We start from the raw sequence: 19,555 nt of genomic DNA, 5'->3' as shown, positions 1-19,555 counted from the left end.
ATTATTCCCTTGAGGATTTTAAAACTTCTAAATCTTTTGTGGCGCCGAGTCCAAAACGCTCATTAAAATACTCTTCAAACATTTGGGTCAGAATCGGAGTGAACTCGAGACGCGAGCCCGTTCACCGGCGTCCCCCTGGGCTCCTTTAGACTCGAGGACGAGGGAACAAACATTTCTCATGAGAATAATAACTTTAAAAAACAACAACTCTTCAACAATTCCCTCATGTTTTTGGCAAATTTCAAACTGTCCAAGGCCTCGACATAAATCAGTGCAACACACACACACGCTCACACACACACACACACACTCTGACCTGTGCAGGTGATAAAGTGAAGGTGCCAGTTATAATGTTTCTGCAGAGGCTGTGTTCAAAGTCGCTCCCTCAGTCACTCATTCACTAAACTCCACAGTAGAAAACACTCATTAGTGAACTCCAGTAGAAACACACTGATGTAGATTCATGGACTTTACTCCACTACTCACTGGTTTTTGCTTCTAAACTGTGATTTGTTGCTTCATATGTTGAATATTTTTAGGTTTAAGTGAAGAATTCAACAATAAAATGAGAGATACAATCATTTTCTAGCACGAATGATTGATTAATCATAATTAAACATTTAAATGAATAACTAGTTTTAGCCTTGATTTGGCCACTTAGATTAAATGATGGGATGTAATATAAGTCTAAAGGATAATATGACGCCCCACAGTGACTGTGGGAGGGATTTTAAACTCAGCTGTGACTCAGCAGGAGAAAAAACATCAAACAGATTCACTGTAAAAACAAAACAAAACAAAAAGTATCTTGAACATGAAGCAGAAAATGAAAATAAAGAGCTGAACTGAGACCAGACTGAAACTTTTCAGCCGACTCGTGTGTGGTGAATCCAAAACCATCTGATTTCACAGACGGCTGGATCCCAGTCAAGAGAGAGAGAAAGAAAGAGAGAGAGAAAGAAAGAGAGAGAGAGAGACCTTGGAAACATTAGTGTAAAAGCTTAAAACTAGCAAACACCAAACTCTCTCCTCCTCCTCCGTTCATCAGCCTCTACGAAACATTTAAAGACTTTCAAGCACTTAAAAAAAAAAAAAAAAAAACCCTCAGAGAAATAAAAAGTTTGATTATTGAGCTACATCAGTTCTTCATGCAAAACACCAAACACATTCTGGAGGTAGCAGATGACGCTGTTCCTGGTTCATTTACATTGTGTTTTTTTTTGTTTTTTTTTACTTCCTTTTTTTTTAAGATGCACAAAACGACTGAGGTGACTCTTTTAGTTTGTCAAGAAAAACATCTGATAAACAGATAATGAGATAAAGAGATAGTGTTTCAGAGAGGACAGAGAGTCTTCAAACGTCTTCAGTGTCTGCTGAAGACAAAAAAAAAAAAAAAACAGTCCGACTATGACATAGTGTTCCAGCTGCCAGAACAGCTGGTGAGAGTCTGTGTTTGTGCTGTCAGGACGAGACGTGACCCAGTGGAGTGAGACAGGTGGAGTGAGACAGGTGAGGCGGCCTCGTCCTGGGAGCTGCTCAGGTAGCGTTCACAAGTTCAAGAGTTGTTCAGATTCTACGTCATTGATTCTTCAGATCAATAAAAAAAAAGGAGAAACATTAAAAAAAAAAAAACACTGATTGAGATCTGAGTTTGTCCAGTTTCCTGTTACCAGACAGATTCAGGTCAGAGGTCAGAGTCGTAACAACCTGCACTTCCTCTAACGGCCACTAGAGGCTGACACCAACACTGAGTCACTGTCCCACAGACTCTCATGTTAAAATGTCCAAATTAACATCAGAGATAAACTGTTTACAGCCCGGCACAGAGTCGCTTTGGTTCTCTACAGCCAGTTTCCTCCTTCCTGACTTTCCAGGGGTGAATTTTCATATCTCACTCGTTTAGAGCTTCAGATTTTGCATAATTTGAGGGCAGGGCCTCGTGTCTGTAGCTGGGCGGAGTCAGATCGACCTCTCAGACCAGAAACTGAAGCTGAAACCAACGTGAAGCTATAAAACATTTAAAGATCATGAAGCTTTAAAAAGAAGAAAAAAAACACACTGGTCGATACACACAGGTGTGTGTCTGCAGCCTCACCTGACTGGTGGCTTGTGTTTATGAATATCTACAGTTCTATAGTGTTTTATAATTGTCTGTCTGTCCTGTCTGCTTACAGTCCGACACATTTCCTATGTATTAATTTAATTATAGCTTCATTTGTATGTATTTGTGGAAAAACATATACAAAGAAAGACAAATAAATATAAGTCACTGAATCTTTTTGCCTCTTTAGCTGTAAAACAGGAAGTAAACAGTTTGTATCATCTAAAAACATGATGTTTTTATCGATATGAAGAATCAATGACAGAATCAGAACAGCGCCTCCTACTGTCAGCATGAGATCTAATTGGACGTCAGGCTCACGCTGAGTGAACGCTGCCTGAGCGCGACGGACAAACATCAGACGGTGAAGACGTTGTTCTGTCGCGACACCAGCAGGATCCAGTGTGTACTGTAGAGGTGTGCGTCGCTGTAGTGACCCGAGTTAGGACGAGTGCGCCTCGGGTTTTGCTTCCTTCTCTTTGTCCTTGTCGTCGTCCAGGAAGAGCAGCGGGAACATTCCCAGGATGCAGCCGATGGTGATGCCGATGGCTTTACCCTGCAGCGGGACGACCAGGAGGAGAGGAAGAAATTTGACTTTTCATTTTACATCCAAACTCCAGAACAAAACCCACTCATTAGTTTAACTGAGGACCTGAACTCATGTGTTTTCAGCTTATTAAAGACACTGAGGAGTCACAGGTTTTAAATGAAACACTGTGTAGCTTTACTTTGTCCTCTAAAACACAACAGGCTGCTTTTATCTCAGCTGCTTCCTCTCAGCTTTCACCTCCACGTTAAAGGATAATTTCCGTTTTTTACAACCTGGACCTTATTTCTAGCATAAAATAAGATCATTTTACTCACCCAGAAACTTTGGTGTCATTTGGAGTTGTTTTGACGAAATTAGCCCCAGTGGAGCGGCGCGTATATCCGTATAATGCGAGAGCACGGGGCACCCAATGCAGCCTCTAAATAACACATTATCCGCTGCAAAACTCGTTCATTTCGCCAATATTTTGTTATGATACACTAGTGATATTCCCCTCCGAGCCCGTGGTGGCATGTTATCAACATGCTGCGCCTGTAGGTTGACTACTAACCTCCGACCTGGATGATGTCATCTCCGACCGCTGCCCGGCGCGGCTAACTTGCTACCGCTAATGCTATGGTTCGTTTCTGCGTGTTTCTGACTTGTCAGAACAAAATGAGCAGCTGGATGAAGTTCAGCTTCCACAGGCTTCCTCTCTGCAGCCTGGACTCACTAAAGCTCCGGCTAGTTGAGCTAAAAATGGACCCGAATGCCGAAGCAGAATGATGATTATCAGAATGAGCCGGGCGGCGGTCGGAGATGACATCATCCAGATCAGAGGTTAGTAGTCAACCTACAGGCGCAGCATGTTGATAACATGCCACCACGGGCTCGGAGGGGAATATCACTAGTGTATCATAACAAAATATTGGCGAAATGAACGAGTTTTGCAGCGGATAATGTGATATTTAGAGGCTGCATTGGGTGCCCCGTGCTCTCGCATTATACGGATATACGCGCCGCTCCACTGGGGCTAATTTCGTCAAAACAACTCCAAATGACACCAAAGTTTCTGGGTGAGTAAAATGATTGTATTTTATGCTAGAAATAAGGTCCAGGTTGTAAAAAACGGAAATTATCCTTTAACTTTCAGGACCTGAGAGCAGACTTTGTATTTTTCACTGACAGGCGCAAAGAAAACATTCACCCCGTTTACACCTGGCATTAACAAGCGTTTGCAGTGATCGGGTTGCAATCAGATAGAGCAGTGGTTCCCAACATTTTTTGACTCGTCGTGACCCCATTTGTGACCCCGCGATCACGTGCAGTCATCATGTGATGCACCAGCTCAGATATTTTTATAAGTTGCATTTTATTTGAAATCTATTTATATTCGAGAAAGTGAAAGTATAGAATACAGTTGTTTAAGATTGTGTGTGGTGTTTCCCGACCCCAAGGTTGAAAAACACTGGGATAGAGCTCGACCACATGAAAGTACAGGTGTAAACACACCCAAGACACAATGAGGACGGATTGTGATCGATCGGCCAAATCACCACAGTGAACACAAGTGTAAACGGTAATGTGTCCTGTATCCGCATACAACTACGCAGATGGAAATACTTCTACTATTTATTTTATTTTTTATTTTCTAATTTAGGATCTCAATGTGGACCCTGGAGACACATGCTAATACCAGGTGTAAACGGGGTGATTGACTTCCTGTGTCGTTCTATGGATCCTCCTCTGATCTCCCTGCTCCTCTTCAGCCTCCTGTTTGTTTTCACCACAGTTTCATGTCTGTATAGTTGAATTTTGTTGCTGTTAATTAATTGTAAAAGAAAAAAAAGTGGAAATATAATAAAGTTTTACTAAATGTTTGGCAGCGTCCTCAGTTTGACTCCAGCTGGTGACATTTATTATTTTATTTTTCCCGCCGCTCTGCTCGTCTCGTTTCCTTTCATCTCGTTTCTGTCGACTGTTTCATTAAAAACGTCCCAAATACAATTAAGTCAAATATCAAAGTCTCACCGAGTGAGAGCTGACCCTGGTCTGCCACAAGTCCACCTGCTTGGGCGTCAGATCTGGAACCTGCATCCCCAGTCTGGACGCTAGAGCCTCCACATAACCTGCAAGACTACACACACAAACACACACACACACACACACAACAATCATTTAGCATCAGGTCCTAACACTTGTCCCTGAACCTACAGTAAAGCTTTTTAAAGACTGTTCTTGCTCTGTTCTGTTAAAGCAACGTGTGTTTGATCGATCTAAACTTTCTAATCAAACACTAAAGCTTCAGTCTGAAGGTTGAAATATGAACTTGTTTTCACAGAGATGAAAGACAAAAAAAAAACACACACACACACACACAAACACACAGCAGAACAAATAAGTAAGAGTTTGTTTTAAAAAAAAAAACAACCCTGAAGGAAAAAGACAAAACAAACAAACTGTAAGTGTCATGGATGAATTCAAAGGAAAAGACATAACAAAGACAAAGTGAACTTGTTCTATTAATTTGCGCTTTTTAATTTAAAAACGCACCTACAGCACTGACACTGACCTGCTCTCACACACACACACACACACACTCTCTCACACACAGGATCACAGGATCTTACCCGAGACCGGCCAAGTCTGAAACCAGGTTCCCCAGAGCTGCAGCTGCAGAGACACAAACACACAAACGCCATTAAAGAGATTTTACACACAATTTCATCACAATCAATAAAGGTTTTACTGCCGGAAACTGATAAAAAAACAAAAAAAAAACACATCTAGTTCTGTGAGACTGAAATTGTTTTAGGAGAAAAGAGAGAAATCTTGTGTTTCTGAAAAGGGGCAATCTCTCTCCTGAGGGTTTGAGACTAGTGATGTCGACAGGTCCAGGATCATCGGTCTTTTTATTTTCTCCTCTTCTCTCAGACTGTGAAGTGTGAAGTGTGTTGAGCAGCTCAGAGCAGAACTGTGGCTCCTTCATGTCTGGCCAACACACACACACACACACGCCTCAGTTCAGGTCCTCGAAGACATCGTCCTCTGGAGAAGGAGAAGAGCCTGAGGCCGGGAGTCAGGTCCACAGGGATCTGTGTCAACTCAGTACACACTCTCAGTGCACTGCTGAACGCACTGGAGATAAAACGTGTCAGTGAGTTGAATCCACTCTCTCTTCTCTCTTCTTCCATCCTCACTCTGACCAGGTGTTGTGACCTGATTCCACTTCGTTCCTTCCTTAACGTTACTTTCTGGGTTAAAAATTCAGAGTTTTTAAGTTTAAAGTCACAGATTTGTAAGAAAATCTTAGAAATGTGCTAATTTCTTGTTTTTATCAAGGAAGCAAACGTGACTAGACTTTACAGGGTTGAACAGACGTGGCCTGCTTTAGGTTCAGCTCTTCCAACCATGAGAAGAGCAAAGACACATCCTTGATTTGAATAAAAATACACAAATTTGCACATTTTTCATCATAAATTTTGGGTTTTTTTTTCTCTCAAATGTGTGACTTTATATAATGAATATATATAGTGTATGATAAAACTGAATCCCAGTTGGTTTGGCAACATGTGAGGTAAACCGGTGGAAGGTGGATGGTCCATCTTTCCTCTTCGTCTTCATTCAACCTGGAGCTGAACAAGTGTCTGATGATAAATGGACGGATAGACAACTGATGCTGTAATCGTTCCACTCTGCCTCCGTCTGAAGAAAACTTTTCAAACTCGCCTACTCACAACAACCAGAACAAATACAGAGAACATACCTAAAAACTCTCCGCTCGGTGCCAACTGGCCCACATGCATCTCTGAAAATGCAGAAATCCTAAAAACACAGGGAGGAGGGCGTCCAAACAACACATCAAAGCAGCGCAACACAATATGAGCTCGCGTCGGTGGGAGTGAGACGAGGCGCAAAACTTTTTTTTTTTTTCAGATCAAAGAACATGTTTGGAAAACCACCAGGACTCTCGTCAGCTCCTTCCTCTGCTGCCTTCGTGGTCGACGCGTCAGCAGAAAAAACTCGTGTCCAGGCTGCACAGAGTTTATTTGGCAGCCATGAATAATTCACACTGTGGGTTTGGGTTTTCACAAGGGGGGACGGCAGAGTGTGTGTGCTTGTCCACGGTCATTAACGCTGTGGATGCGACTGTTGAGCTCTGAGTGGATCTCTGGAGGATCAGAGGAGCGGAGACGCCACGGAGCCGAGCGACCGGGAAGTTTCCTGCGGGAGCTGCGTCTCCATCTGGAGGTTCCTACTCCACGACCACGGCCGCGCGACTGCGACCTCGCCTCAATCTCACCAACAACAACAACTCTGACACTGATTCTGTGTGTGACAGTGAGCCAATAAACACACGACAGACGGCGGGGAGTTGTCGCTCCTCAAATAGAATAAAAAAACTAAAGTGATGAACCGGCGGAGCGGCTCTGCTTGGCTGGATGATGATGAAACAAATATAAAGCAGCGCCTGGACGGATAAAGGCGTCAGAGCGCAGCTATTGATCTAGAGCCCGTCTTCAGCCTCTGATTTGCACTTTGCAGAGGAAATTGGAGCCAAGTATCCATGGAAACGGAATAATCTAGCGGGGGGAAATGAGGGGGGAAAGCGAAGCTCCGGCGCCTTTATGGTTTTTCTCGGCGTAATAAAGAGCCAAACTGAGACCCCCGAGCTGCAGCCGTGATGATGACAGCGGGATGTGCTGCAATAAACAGCAACCAGATCTGAAGAAGAAGTTGTTCTTTCAAAAAAGAAACACATTTCATTGCAATTTCATATATATCAGAGATAAAACTGGAGATTGGATGTAGTAACTCCAGTCAGGACCTGATGTGGTTCTTACCGGCCATGGTGGAGATCCCCAGCGTGACTCCGATGGAGAGTTCGATCTGAGTTCCCTGGAGAACAGAGCAGAGAATCACATCCTCGTCTTTAAACCACTTCTTTTCTATTTGCTCCGATTCAATCTCATTAAAAAAAGAATCTGTTTTTCTTTCAGCTCAGTAAATTGCAGCAAAGTTTAATCTCTTCATCTCTGTGTAAATAACTTCACTCACCGCTGCGATCATGATGGCATTATCCAGGAAGCCAAAGCCAACGAAGGGGATGGCGTTGTGGAACAAAACTGCAAATGAGTAAAGACGAGTTATTAGACGACGGCGGGAGGATTAAAAAACAGAAATTGTGACATTAAACAAGTGATTAAACTTCTGCAGCTGCACAATCAACCCGTTTTATTTTCTCATTTATTTCAGTCTCAAACAATATTGAGGTTTCACTGATGAAACAGAGTTTAAATTCAAAAGACGAACAGAATAAATAGAGATGTATGAGACGGTCAGTGGAGTGAATGTGGTCGGTTCTGGTCCAGCTCCACAGAAACCGACTCTCAGTACCGCTTCTCATCAAAGTCGGCACCTTGCAGAGTTTGTGCTGCTCCTCAGTTTCATTTGGTTTTTTTTTATTTACAGAGTTTCACACAGAACTTTCTGATGGCTGTAGGCTGGAGTCTTTCTATGTTTCCCCTTCTGCCACAGTAAAAAGGGAACATAAACATTTACATTTTTTCAGACAAGACGCTAGTTTCATGAACTATGTTTTTTTTTTTTTTCATTGAATGACTATTGATTATTCGAAAATCATTTCCCATCCCTAAAACATAAAGTACTCCTGAAGGCTGAGGAGTTGTGATGTTGTTGAGAAATAAATATTCAAAAATTTTACAATTTTTTTTTATAGACAAAATAACTGTAATACACACACAAAAGTACTCAAAACAGGTACTGTTTCGATTAAAATGTGAAAGGTACAGTACAGTGCAGTACCCTCCATAGTCAATATCAGATGCTGAAAGTCCAGTGAAGACGTTTGTTTGTTTCGAGCTAAAACCCAAATCAGGGTATATACACAAATCTTTGAGTCAATTTACTACCATTTAATACCTTTTTTCACTACCTTCAGATTTTTTTTAATACCACCACAACATCGAGTTGCACCAAGTATCAATCAGAAAGATTTTATGACATGTACATAGATTTTATCATCCAACACTTACTTACATCATTACCATTACCCAGGAGACTCGGTTGCACAACAGGGCATCATCCATAAGTCATCAGGAACATTTGATCAAAAATAAAATATCTTATCATGCTTTTCTCAATCACCAGCCTCTCTCCCCTGATCCCACCCCCCCCCCCCCCCCCCCCTCACTCACCTCACTCCACCTCCCTCCCTCCCTCACCCAGTTTGCCTCGCTCCGTCTTCCTCCCTCACCTCCCTCCCTCCCTCACCCAACTCACCTCACTAACTCTTTAAATAAATACCTGGTTCTGTCTCTACCGTCACAGAACACAGTGGTAGGCCATATATATGTTTTTTTTTTTACATCAGTGTGAAAAGTTTCAACAATGTCCGCACATCTGCACCGTCGGTCTGTGTCTCACGTGCGTTCCATCTGACCTCAGCTCTCAGTAGAAGCTGCAGCTGCTGCAGGTGTCTGTATCTGTAGCGCTTCGGGGCTTCCTGCCCTTTCAAACGGAGCAGACCCGGACCCGGTCCGACTAAACACCGGGCTGGCGGTAGAAGGTTCATGGAGCTGTGAGCCGCGAATGCATGAAAAAAGAGCACATCGGATGTGCGGCGCGTGACGTGCATCTACATTGACACACACATAGGCTACATCAAGGCGCCTGTCATCTCAATTTAAGTCTTCTGCAAACTTGCATTTTCCCATATTCGAAACGTTTTGCCACACGCTAAAATCCGAAGAGATTCACTAGCACTTCTATCCGCCTGACAACTATGCGCGCAAAGACGATTTTAGATTTCTAGCGGCCAATGAATACAATTAATTGATATGACGTCAATATCATTCCTTTTTTTTTTGAAGTAGCGGCGCAAGCAAGTAATGCTTTATTTATTTTATTACGCCTATTTCATCAAAATAAAACCAGTCATTGTCCAAAAGAAAAAAAATAATACCTATTCTTTAAAATTAATACCTTTGGACCAAATTTATCACTTTTTAAGGCCATTAAATTTTGCTTTTTTGATTTATCACTTTTTAATACTTTTTAAAACCCCGCGGACACCCTGCAAATGTAAAAATGACAAGCTCAGGTTTTGTTGGTTAATTCATGAGTCTCATTCATGAGTTTTTTAAAAATCTTTATCTTTCTCCACTTCATCTTCTCTGTTCTTGAACAGACCTCCTTTCCCCCTGGGATCAATTAACTATCTATTTCTGAATTTTCACTAAAATACTGAGACTCACTTGTTCTCAGTCTGTTGACTTTGAGATTATACAACAGCATTAAGAGTTTCACTACTAAGTCTGTTACTAAACTCCTGAAGCAATTAAACACGACGTGACAATTAAGTTTCCAACTTGTTTCAATGTCACATGTGAAACTTTCCTCTAAAACTTTTGTTGTTTTTAAATGTGACCTCTGTGTGTCGACTCTTCCCTTGTGAGTCGACAGGAAGACGCTGGTGGAGTCTGATTGTCAGGTCACTTATCGAGCCCCGGTTTCCTCTGATGCTCAGACTCTGGTGACGGCATACCGACGACGAAGAGAAAATCACAGTGTGTTTGTGCGTAGCTTTAGATACAGCTTTCATCTACAGCATAGATGCTCCATGTTTGTGTTTGTGTGTCAGATACAATCTCTCACCATATCTGATCTGTGCTGCAGTCAGCGGCGAGGTCTCCGCGGTCTCTGAAGAGAAAACACATCAAAAAACACATGAGAAGTCGTCTCATTAACGGCCGAGGTCTGATCGTCACAGTCGTCCTCTGGTGTCGTCACACACACACACACTCAAACCGTTTCATCCCTGAGACGCCGACGAGGAAACATCACACAACTCACCAGATAAACCAAAGACCCACTAATGAGGGTCACAAGACAACAACACTGGAGTGGCTTTATGTCTATTCACACACCAGCAGCAGGATGGAGGACTGGAATTAAACAAGTCTCATTTACATTTTGTTAAATTAGATATTTTCTCAATTAGATTGCATAATAAATAGACGATCATGGTGTTTGTGAGGATGCTCTTCATTCCCACAGGAACTTCTGATCATCCACAGTGACGAGCGGCTCTTCACCATCGACACAAACTCAGTCACTCGGCCTCGTTCTGCTTCCTGATCACTATTCTCCTCCAGGGAAACGTCCTGGGTAACACTCATCTCTTCATCCTGACACGTCCCACACACCTCACCCTGCATGTTTAACAGGCCCTGTTCAGAACAGGGGTGGGATTCACCACAGGCCCTGTGATACGATATTAAAAGTAGTGCAATATGCTGCAATGTATCGTGGTTATTAGCTTTTTTCAACTAAAAATGAAATGAAAACTTTAACAACATCTGTTTTTCCTAATAAGATTAACTTCTTAGTCTGTTCAGATCGATACTTTGCATCCGTACATTGACACAATATTGCATGCAAAATACTGAGATATTTTCCGGGACTTTTCCAGGATATTTTCAGCTGCTACAGTCAGACGTGTTATCACATCATACTGTACACTAATACATCCCTCGTCCCATTCATGCTTTAGAGAAGTGTTCTTTTCATAGTTGTACCTTATTTTGTACATTTAACCAGTTTGCTTCTATGTTTATTTCCCTCTCACCCCAATAAGTCTGATTTAAAGGTGTGCAGTCTATGGCTCTAATTTATCCATGAAATTAAGAAATTATGACAAATTTATCATAGAACCACACAAACATGTTTTTGTTTTTAAACCACACCCAAACAGCTCTCTGCTGCTGCTCCTCTATCTGTCACTGTGGGGTTATTTGGAAAAGAAATCAGAGCTCTGGTAGCTGATGTTTCCAATTTCCAGTTGATTTTTTTTTCTCATTTTCCATGTGTTTTCCATGACTGGAGAATTGGTCAACCATTTTCTATGTTTTCCAGGACACATGGGAACCCTGATACAGTGAGCAGACCTCAGTTTTTTATTTATTTAAATGAATTAAAACAAATATAGAAAGATTACATCATCACATCTTCTGCTGAGGTATTTCTGAGCTTTAGAGTTGCTTCAGATGAAAGCACCAGTGCCAGATGAGAAAACTGACTCTGATCAATTTGGTGAATTCTGCTCGATATATAAAAAATGACAGACTCAGAAAAACAACAGAGAAGGAAAAAAAAACTTGTTGCATAAAGAACAACTTTATTGTCAGATACTCGGCCCTGCAGCCGGAGGGCGGTCGACCCTGGAGGGGTCTGATTGACGTGGAATTCATCACCGGACGATGTATGGCCGCGCCGAGACAGAAGCCGAGCCCGGATCAGCTTTTTAAATCAGACAGTGTTTTGACTGGAGTCACGGACCTCCACTGAGCCAGCGCATTAAAGAGAAGGATGAGGCTGCATTTTATAAATCTGTTTGAACAGAGCTCCGCCAACATGGCCGCCCAAGGTTACGGACGTCGAGTCCAATGAACCCTGCACAGCTCCCCTGTCGCACTGCCTCTGTTTCTGCATTCAAGCCACTACCTTCAAAAAGGTAAACATCTGATAAACACAAAGACGTGCCAGAAGAGTGAAGCTGCAACAAAACATCTGCAGAACCTGGAAACTTTATTCATCAGGACGTCTCTCTGCTTCCTGGGCTGACACCGAGGAGGCGATTTTTTTGAAGTTATAAAGTTGATTAAATCATTACTATGGGCTGCAACTAACGATTAATTTGGTTGTCGACTAATCTATTGGTTATTTTTTAGATTAGTCACGATTATTTTGGCAGCAACTGTTTCAACTTTGGTTTTACCTCATGTTCTCAGAGCAAATTAAAAACCCATGAAATATTTGTAACAACTATATTTCTAAATCGTTTATGATTTATAAATTACAATTTATTTTAAGGTCAAAAACTACATAGTGTTGCTTTAAAAAAAATGTTTATTTGACAGCAGGGTTTTATAAATATGATGCATCAACGCAAAAATTTCGCGTCGACAAATTGTCGTTGACGTAAACGATTATGTCGACTAATCGTTACAGCCCTGATTATTACTGCTATTAGCCTACAACGAACCTGAAATTATCTAAGGCTTATAATTCTTAAGAAAAGCACAGCTACAGATAAAATACAGTACTATACAGTACAGTAAATAAAAAGGTTTAGTTCTGTGTAAAACAGAGCAGGATGATCAGAAGGAAGTGGTTTCACACCTTGAAGCAGCTCCTGGTGGAGACTCTGAGCCGACCGGAGAGAAGTGGGTCACTGGAGCAGAGTGTGTTTCTTTAGGGAGTGAACATTTACTGGAGCAGGTCAATTATAGCAAAGGGTTAATCTGCCAAGTGCTCCTCCCTCTGACCCGTGTGTGTGTTTCTGTGTGTGTTTCTCTGTGTGCATGTGTGAGCGTGTATATGTGTGGCTGTGTGCATTTCAATGAGCTCACTGCACAAACTTCACTAACTTGTAGGGGTGGTTAATTGGCCCAATTTCCCGATTCGATTCGATTACGATTATTGAAGTCTCGATTCGATTACAGACCGATTTTCGATTATTAACGATTATCGATTCGATTTTCGATTATTAATGATTATTGTTATGATTATTATCAGTCAGTTGCTGAATTATTATTAGCCTATTTTTATTTATTGAAAACCACAGATTAATTTTCTCTTTGTGCGTTGATTGCTTGTTGGCTCATTTCTTGATTCTTGGATTTTTTGTTACAATAAGTTACTTTAACTGATCATGGACCCTTTGTATTTTTGGAAGTGTCACAAAGGAGATTTAAATTAGTAAGTCTATTTTTTTGAAAGACAGATGCAACACATATTTTACTGTAGGCTTTAGATAATGTACACATAAAAACAGAACACAACACACGGAACTAGTGATCAAATAATATTGCTCTGGAACAACCAGCTTGCACACATTTTACTTTAGCCTACTGTTATAAAAACAGAGCACGCTGTGTAACTTCAACTTCAGTGATCAAATCATTGCTCTGGAGCAACCAGATTCTTATGGAGGAAGACCAGCTGGTCCACATGTTGTGACGTGTTAACAGCGCTAAAGCCAGAATTAAAACAGTTTTTAGCAGCTTTACTGCTATGGTTGTAGCGATGCTAATTTCTGTTAGCCCGTCTATGGTGTTTTACATTATACAACTTTAGCATTAAGCTAGCGGACTTTATGCTTCAAAAGCAAGCTCACTGTCTGTCCCATAGAAAAACATGACAGCGGCAGCCTAGTTTGGAACATGAACCACGTGACCACGCTGGCGGCGACATCAAAAGCTGTCGCCACTCAATTGTATCGATCTTTGTCTCTCTCCGGCACCGTTAGCACCTTGTTAGTGCAGACACACTTGCTCGCTGGCTCAGTTACACAGCCTCTTGTTATGACAGACAGACCGCTCCACCTTGTGGTTAAATCCTGTATGACATCCAGTAACAGGAGGACTCGCCTTTGTATTACAATTTGAAAAATTTTGAAAAAAAAAAAAAAAAAAAATTTTTTGAATATTTTTTTTTTTTTTTTTAAATATAAATAATCGATTTTTGGAAAATTAATAATCGATTCATAATCGGTCATTTAATAATCGCGATTAATCGATTATCGATTTTTTTCACCACCCCTACTAACTTGTCTGCCAAGGTTTAGGGCAAAGAAACATAGGTGCCAAGACTGCAGAAATAAATGTGTGTGTGTGTGTGTGTGTTGCTGCTGCATTAAGAAGCGAGAAGCCAGACTCATCTTTCAAAACAAACCGACAGCAGTGGCGTGGACAGAATCACCTCTCTGCTGTGGAAAGGTCAGTGTCTGTTTTAGCACACGGAGCAGGAGGAACAATCCTCACTCACCGTCCACTGACACTGACTCTATCAGCTCTCACCTCATTTATTAATAAATATTATAGTTTCATACTCAAACTGGCAGTTTAGCTGAAAACCAATTCTTCTTCACTTCTCTAAAACATCAGCATAACTACTTTTTTAGAGCAGAAAAGAAGAGTTGAGTTCCTGTATACGACGTAACATTAGTCGCTAACAAAATGCCAGCAATTTACGAGGCTTAATCCGGAGTGGTGGGATGACGAGAGTAGGATGTGTTTGTTTTATGTCAGGATTTTTATATGATTCACAATCAAGTGTTTTACAAGTAGAGCTGTAACATTAATCGATTAATCAAACAGTATAATCGATTATTAAATTACTGTTGAGTATTTCTTTGGTTTGTGGACCAAACAAGACATTTGAGGATGTCATCTTGTGGTTTGGGAAACACTGATTGGTCAATAAAAGGTTAAAAAAAAGTCAAACAACTAATCGATTAATCGTTTAAATAATCAACAGATTAATCTATATTGAAAATAATTGTTAGTTGCAGCCCTAGTTTAAAGAGAAACTATGCAAGTCCGGTCGCTTTTCCTCTGTGTTGCTAACCCTCCTCGCGGCCATGTGCATTAGTTTTCAACGAGGCCAGTGAGAAATCAATCCATGGAGCGGTGGATAACTTTACACATCATAAACGATGTTATGACGTGTATATTTGTGTAGTCTGGTCTGTCATAAACAAGATATTATGTGGCCAGGTTGGTTTTCAGCCAAGAGACGCTAGGAGGAAGGCAGAGAGCCTCCATTCTCCCTGGAACAAGTTACAAGTCATTTATTTAACCATCATACTCTGAAGCTGTTTAATTAAGGTAAAAATGTAGCATAGTTCAGTGAAAAATCCTGCATAGTTCCTCTTTAAATGGACTTGAAGATGATTGATAATTGTCAAGACAGCACATCATGGGCTTGCCTGTCCATTGGTTGACATTTCCTGTGGGGATTTTGAACCAAACACTAAAGGTTAGATATAGCCTAGGTGATAATCACATATAGTGAGTTATATATATCAGTCTAACCTTTGTAGTTGAGTCTCCTCTGTCAATGTCACTCATACGAGACTTTGAACCGTTGCAGAATAAAAACTATACGATCTCCATTGAACCACCTTCACTTTCCACAGACTCCTACCCTCCCTCTCTCTTTTTCACTTTGAACAACTTTTTCTTTCTGCCTGTTGAAGAGACAAATGAAGCATCCATCCCATAAGGTTTAAGCAGAGGAAACCACCTGTCTCCGTCTGAGTCCGACCCTCTGGGGTTTTCGTGCCGTTAGATTCACACGAGGATCTGGAGCTTCCCTTCTGCTCAATGAGCTAAAGTTGCCAGGCAACAAATTCTGCAGCTGTATTGCTTAGCAACAATATTTATCCAGGATGTGACACTGGGAATCGCTGGAGAGGCTGACGGTGTGAAATTTTACTTCGCTTTTACTCATTTTTTAAACCTGCATGTCCCCCCCTCCCTCCCTCTTGCTGTGCAGTCAGATGTTTAAAGTGCATCAGTATTTCCACTGCAGCAGCACTGAATAGTTAAAATGGCTCCGGGGTACCGATTCATCTCTGTGACTAGAAAAACAAAAATCACCTACAAGTTTTCCCAAGTTTGTCTTTAATCCTGACCGACCAGTTCCTGTTTTGGAAAGTTTGGACATTAAAAGGCAAAGAGAGGAACTCTGTTACTGAAATTAGATTGGTGCGGATGAATATATTAGACCGATGATCACTTGAAGATATTTCAAGCTTATTGAAATTCAATTCGAAATTTAAAGGTACTATATTGCATAAAGGTAGATGTGCATGTGTAGTGTGATGATAAAGCAGCTCTAGGACCTATATAATACTGTGAAAGTATCAAAGCCTCAGTCCACAAATACACTCAGCCTGTATTCAGAAACTGAGCCTTAAAAAGAAACATCAGGGCTTCCGTAACTTTGTGATGTCACAACCAAGCAGGCACCAAGCCCCGCCCCCCATCTGAACCCTGACTGAAGAGATGCAAAACTGCACTGAGATGGGTTTTTTTGGGGTGTTAAGAAACAAAAACATATTGTTTGGTATTGATCGTGAAGGGAGGGGTGAGTGTGTGCGCTCGCATAACAAACTGCCGTGTTCGCAATATGTAGCCAGCCAGCAGGGGGGGTATACTGTAACTGTTGGGGAAAAAAGGGCACCGTGACCTGGAAAGTACCCAGAGCTCCAGTCCAGTGAAAGCACCAAGCAGCTGTGTACTGTCCCAGGAGGCAGCAGTCATGGTAGTGAGTGTTGTCCGTCACACTGTAAGAGCAAAGAGTCAAAGCAATAAGATAACATCAAAGCAAAGGGTGCAACCAACTGAACGCTGCTCCATATATCAAACTGAGATGTAAATATAAACTTTTTTTTAAAATTCTGTCTGCACTCAGCTGGAAATAATTGAGTCAGCACAAAAAGCGCTGACTACTTTGTAGTTAAACATGACACAAAGAAAAGACCCCACGTAGCCAGGGCGGGGAATTACGTTGACGAAAGATCACGTCGTTATTTTTGAACAAATCATATTGGATTGACGAGAAATGAATTTGAATATGAGGAAATGTTATCTGTAAAGAATAAAAAGAGAAGTACAGAGGCTCAGGCTCAGTACTCAGGCTCGGGTTTATGTCCATTTTGGGATAAACTCTTCTGCACCAAACTCCGTCTGTCCCCATCATTTTTAAGAAGTTATTTTGACACTTTGATTAGTATTTTTCTGACTTATTAGACACTTTTTCGGACTGTTTTTTTTTTTTTTTGCACTACTAAATGTTGGCAATAAAGACTGCTGATAGCAACTTCCCCTGTTTTTCACCACTGTTTTATAGTATGTGAATATCAGGAGAGGCACATTGATATACAGAGTTGCTGGTGCTAGTTTTACAGTCAGCACCACTGGCTCATTAGAGAAGAAAAGCAATGTGAAATGTTGTTGCAAGATATTTCACACTTAACAAGTGAGGCATACGCTGTTTAAATATAAACTTTGTTTCCCGTTTGTCAAGTACGTTTAGCTAAAACTATACTGTAGCCTCTTTTTTTTTCTCAGACGGTTTTCTGTTTTGGAGGCTGCAGGTTGTGGTGTTGAACTGTATTGCATCACACTGACTGTCACTGAGTATGAATAACAAACAACCTCCAAGAAGGTGTGATTTACTAAAGGCCAGGGTCAGTCTTAGCTGGATGAACCCAATATCTTCATAATTAATCATTGATTGTTTTGTTTTGGTTTAACGGGTGACATTCAGCAGATAAAGCAGTGGAAGTGATTGAGTAATAATGATTGAATGCAGAAGGGATGATGCCTGAGATGTTTTGGAGAACAGTGAAAAGGCAGAACAGATGGAAATGCACCTTATACGTTTCGATGAATTCCCAGATAAAAGGCCAGTAAATGTAAATGAGAGTGTGTGCTTCACTGAGCTGTTGCTGCATTTCATATTAAAAATGAATTATTCTGCCAATGTCCTGACTATACCCCAAAACAGATGTAGCTCCACCTCTCTCTGCACCAAACCCCTACAATCTTATTTATTAAAAAACACTCAATTAGTTTATTAACAGCAGGAAACCAAAGACGTTTGGACCCCTGCTGTAGTTTCATTTATTATGGGTTTGTTATAGCAGCTATTGTGTCTTTGTGACAATGCTGGGACCAGTGTTCAGTGTGTACACAGTATTAAATTCCTCTGGTTAAATGTTTCCAAATCAACAATGAACCTTAACCAAATATTATAAAGTAATAGCTGATCCCCAAAGTTGGCCAAAGCATTATACAGAACTTTGACATATCTTAAGCACTTAGTAAAAAACGCTTTTAAATCATATTCATGTATCAGTGGTACCTGCAACATAGATCACATTAAATTTGAAATATGACTAGTTATCATTATCAATAGTGAGTTGGACACTAGAATAAAACACTTCAGGCATCCTTTTATCACATGACGTGAGTGTCAGAGGTAACATTTCTAGTCTAAAATTATTGTCTCACCTGTTCAGTGTAATCAGAAATACTGTTGTGTTAAAAAAATAAAATAAAATCATGGCATCACTATTCTACAGCCTCCATCCGAACTGGACAGGTCCAGTAACAGCAGGACTTAAATCTCAGAGCTGCACACTGAAGCCTAAAACACATTAGTCAGGAAGACTCTCTGGTGAAATGATCGCTCCCCAGAATGCCGTTACTCAGCTCTACAAGCTTCTCTCCATCTGAAGAACTAAGCCAAAGATGTGATTTAACACACATTAATCCGCAGCTCGCTCCTCCACAACATGACCATTTCTTTAATGTTGGTGATAAACAAACAGAAACATAACTTCACCAGTTTGATCAGGAACACAACTCTGACTAACGAGTTCAGTGTCAGAGCCTCAGTGGTTTCAACACCACGGATTTAATGAGAGAGAGAAAAAGCTGTTTCAGTCTAAAAAAAAAAAGTGTGTACTGGCCTGTGGCAACAGCTGGGAATGTTGGGTCATCATCAACCATCATCATCATCATCATCTTCCAGGCTACATGGTGCCCATTAAGTCAGAGATCCAGTATCTTGCTCTAGGGACACGGTGAAGGGATTCATGGTCCTGGTGGTAAGTGGTGGTGAATCCAAGTCTTGACTTGTTCTAAGGAGATCTTGTAGGCAAAGATTTATCAATTCAGATTGCCGGCCTAAAGGTTAAAGAGTTGGGATTGTTAATTGAGGTGCAATGGTTCGATTCCCAAATAAATGTGGGAATGGTTTAGTCAAAGAGCAGCTTCTTCTTCCACCCTGGAGCAAGGCCTTTAACCCCCAAGAGATCGGTCTTGAACCTTACACTGCTCAGCCTGCAAGAGTGAATGAGTGAAACTCAATATGACCTTCTCCTGGCCTGGGCGAATAGGTCAGAAGATCCTATCCACCATCTGAATTACAGGTGCATCTCAATAAATTAGAATATCATAGAAAAAGTTTATTTGTGTCAGTAATTCAATTGAAAAAGTTAAACTAATATAGATCCATTACAAACAGAAATGAACATTTCATGTCTT

General features: G+C 41.0%; 1 protein-coding gene across 1 annotated transcript in view; it reads right to left on the bottom strand.

The window, feature by feature from the left end:
* Nucleotides 1-2,059: 2,059 nt before the first annotated feature.
* Nucleotides 2,060-19,555, bottom strand: part of tmem65 (transmembrane protein 65) — a 38,355-nt gene continuing 20,859 nt past the window's right edge. Inside the window, exons 2-7 of the mRNA XM_083981843.1 lie at nucleotides 10,308-10,352; nucleotides 7,689-7,756; nucleotides 7,475-7,529; nucleotides 5,261-5,303; nucleotides 4,662-4,767; nucleotides 2,060-2,657 (exon numbers count right to left, since the gene is read on the bottom strand). Coding sequence (XP_083837969.1) covers nucleotides 2,544-2,657; nucleotides 4,662-4,767; nucleotides 5,261-5,303; nucleotides 7,475-7,529; nucleotides 7,689-7,756; nucleotides 10,308-10,352 — 431 coding nt within the window. The 3' untranslated portion in view covers nucleotides 2,060-2,543. The remainder of the gene's footprint in view (nucleotides 2,658-4,661; nucleotides 4,768-5,260; nucleotides 5,304-7,474; nucleotides 7,530-7,688; nucleotides 7,757-10,307; nucleotides 10,353-19,555) is intronic.

This window comes from Trachurus trachurus (assembly GCF_905171665.1).
Source record: "Trachurus trachurus genome assembly, chromosome: 11".
Lineage (NCBI taxonomy): Eukaryota > Metazoa > Chordata > Actinopteri > Carangiformes > Carangidae > Trachurus > Trachurus trachurus.
Note: the sequence above shows the minus strand (reverse complement) of the source record. Positions and strands in the feature narration are given on the sequence as shown.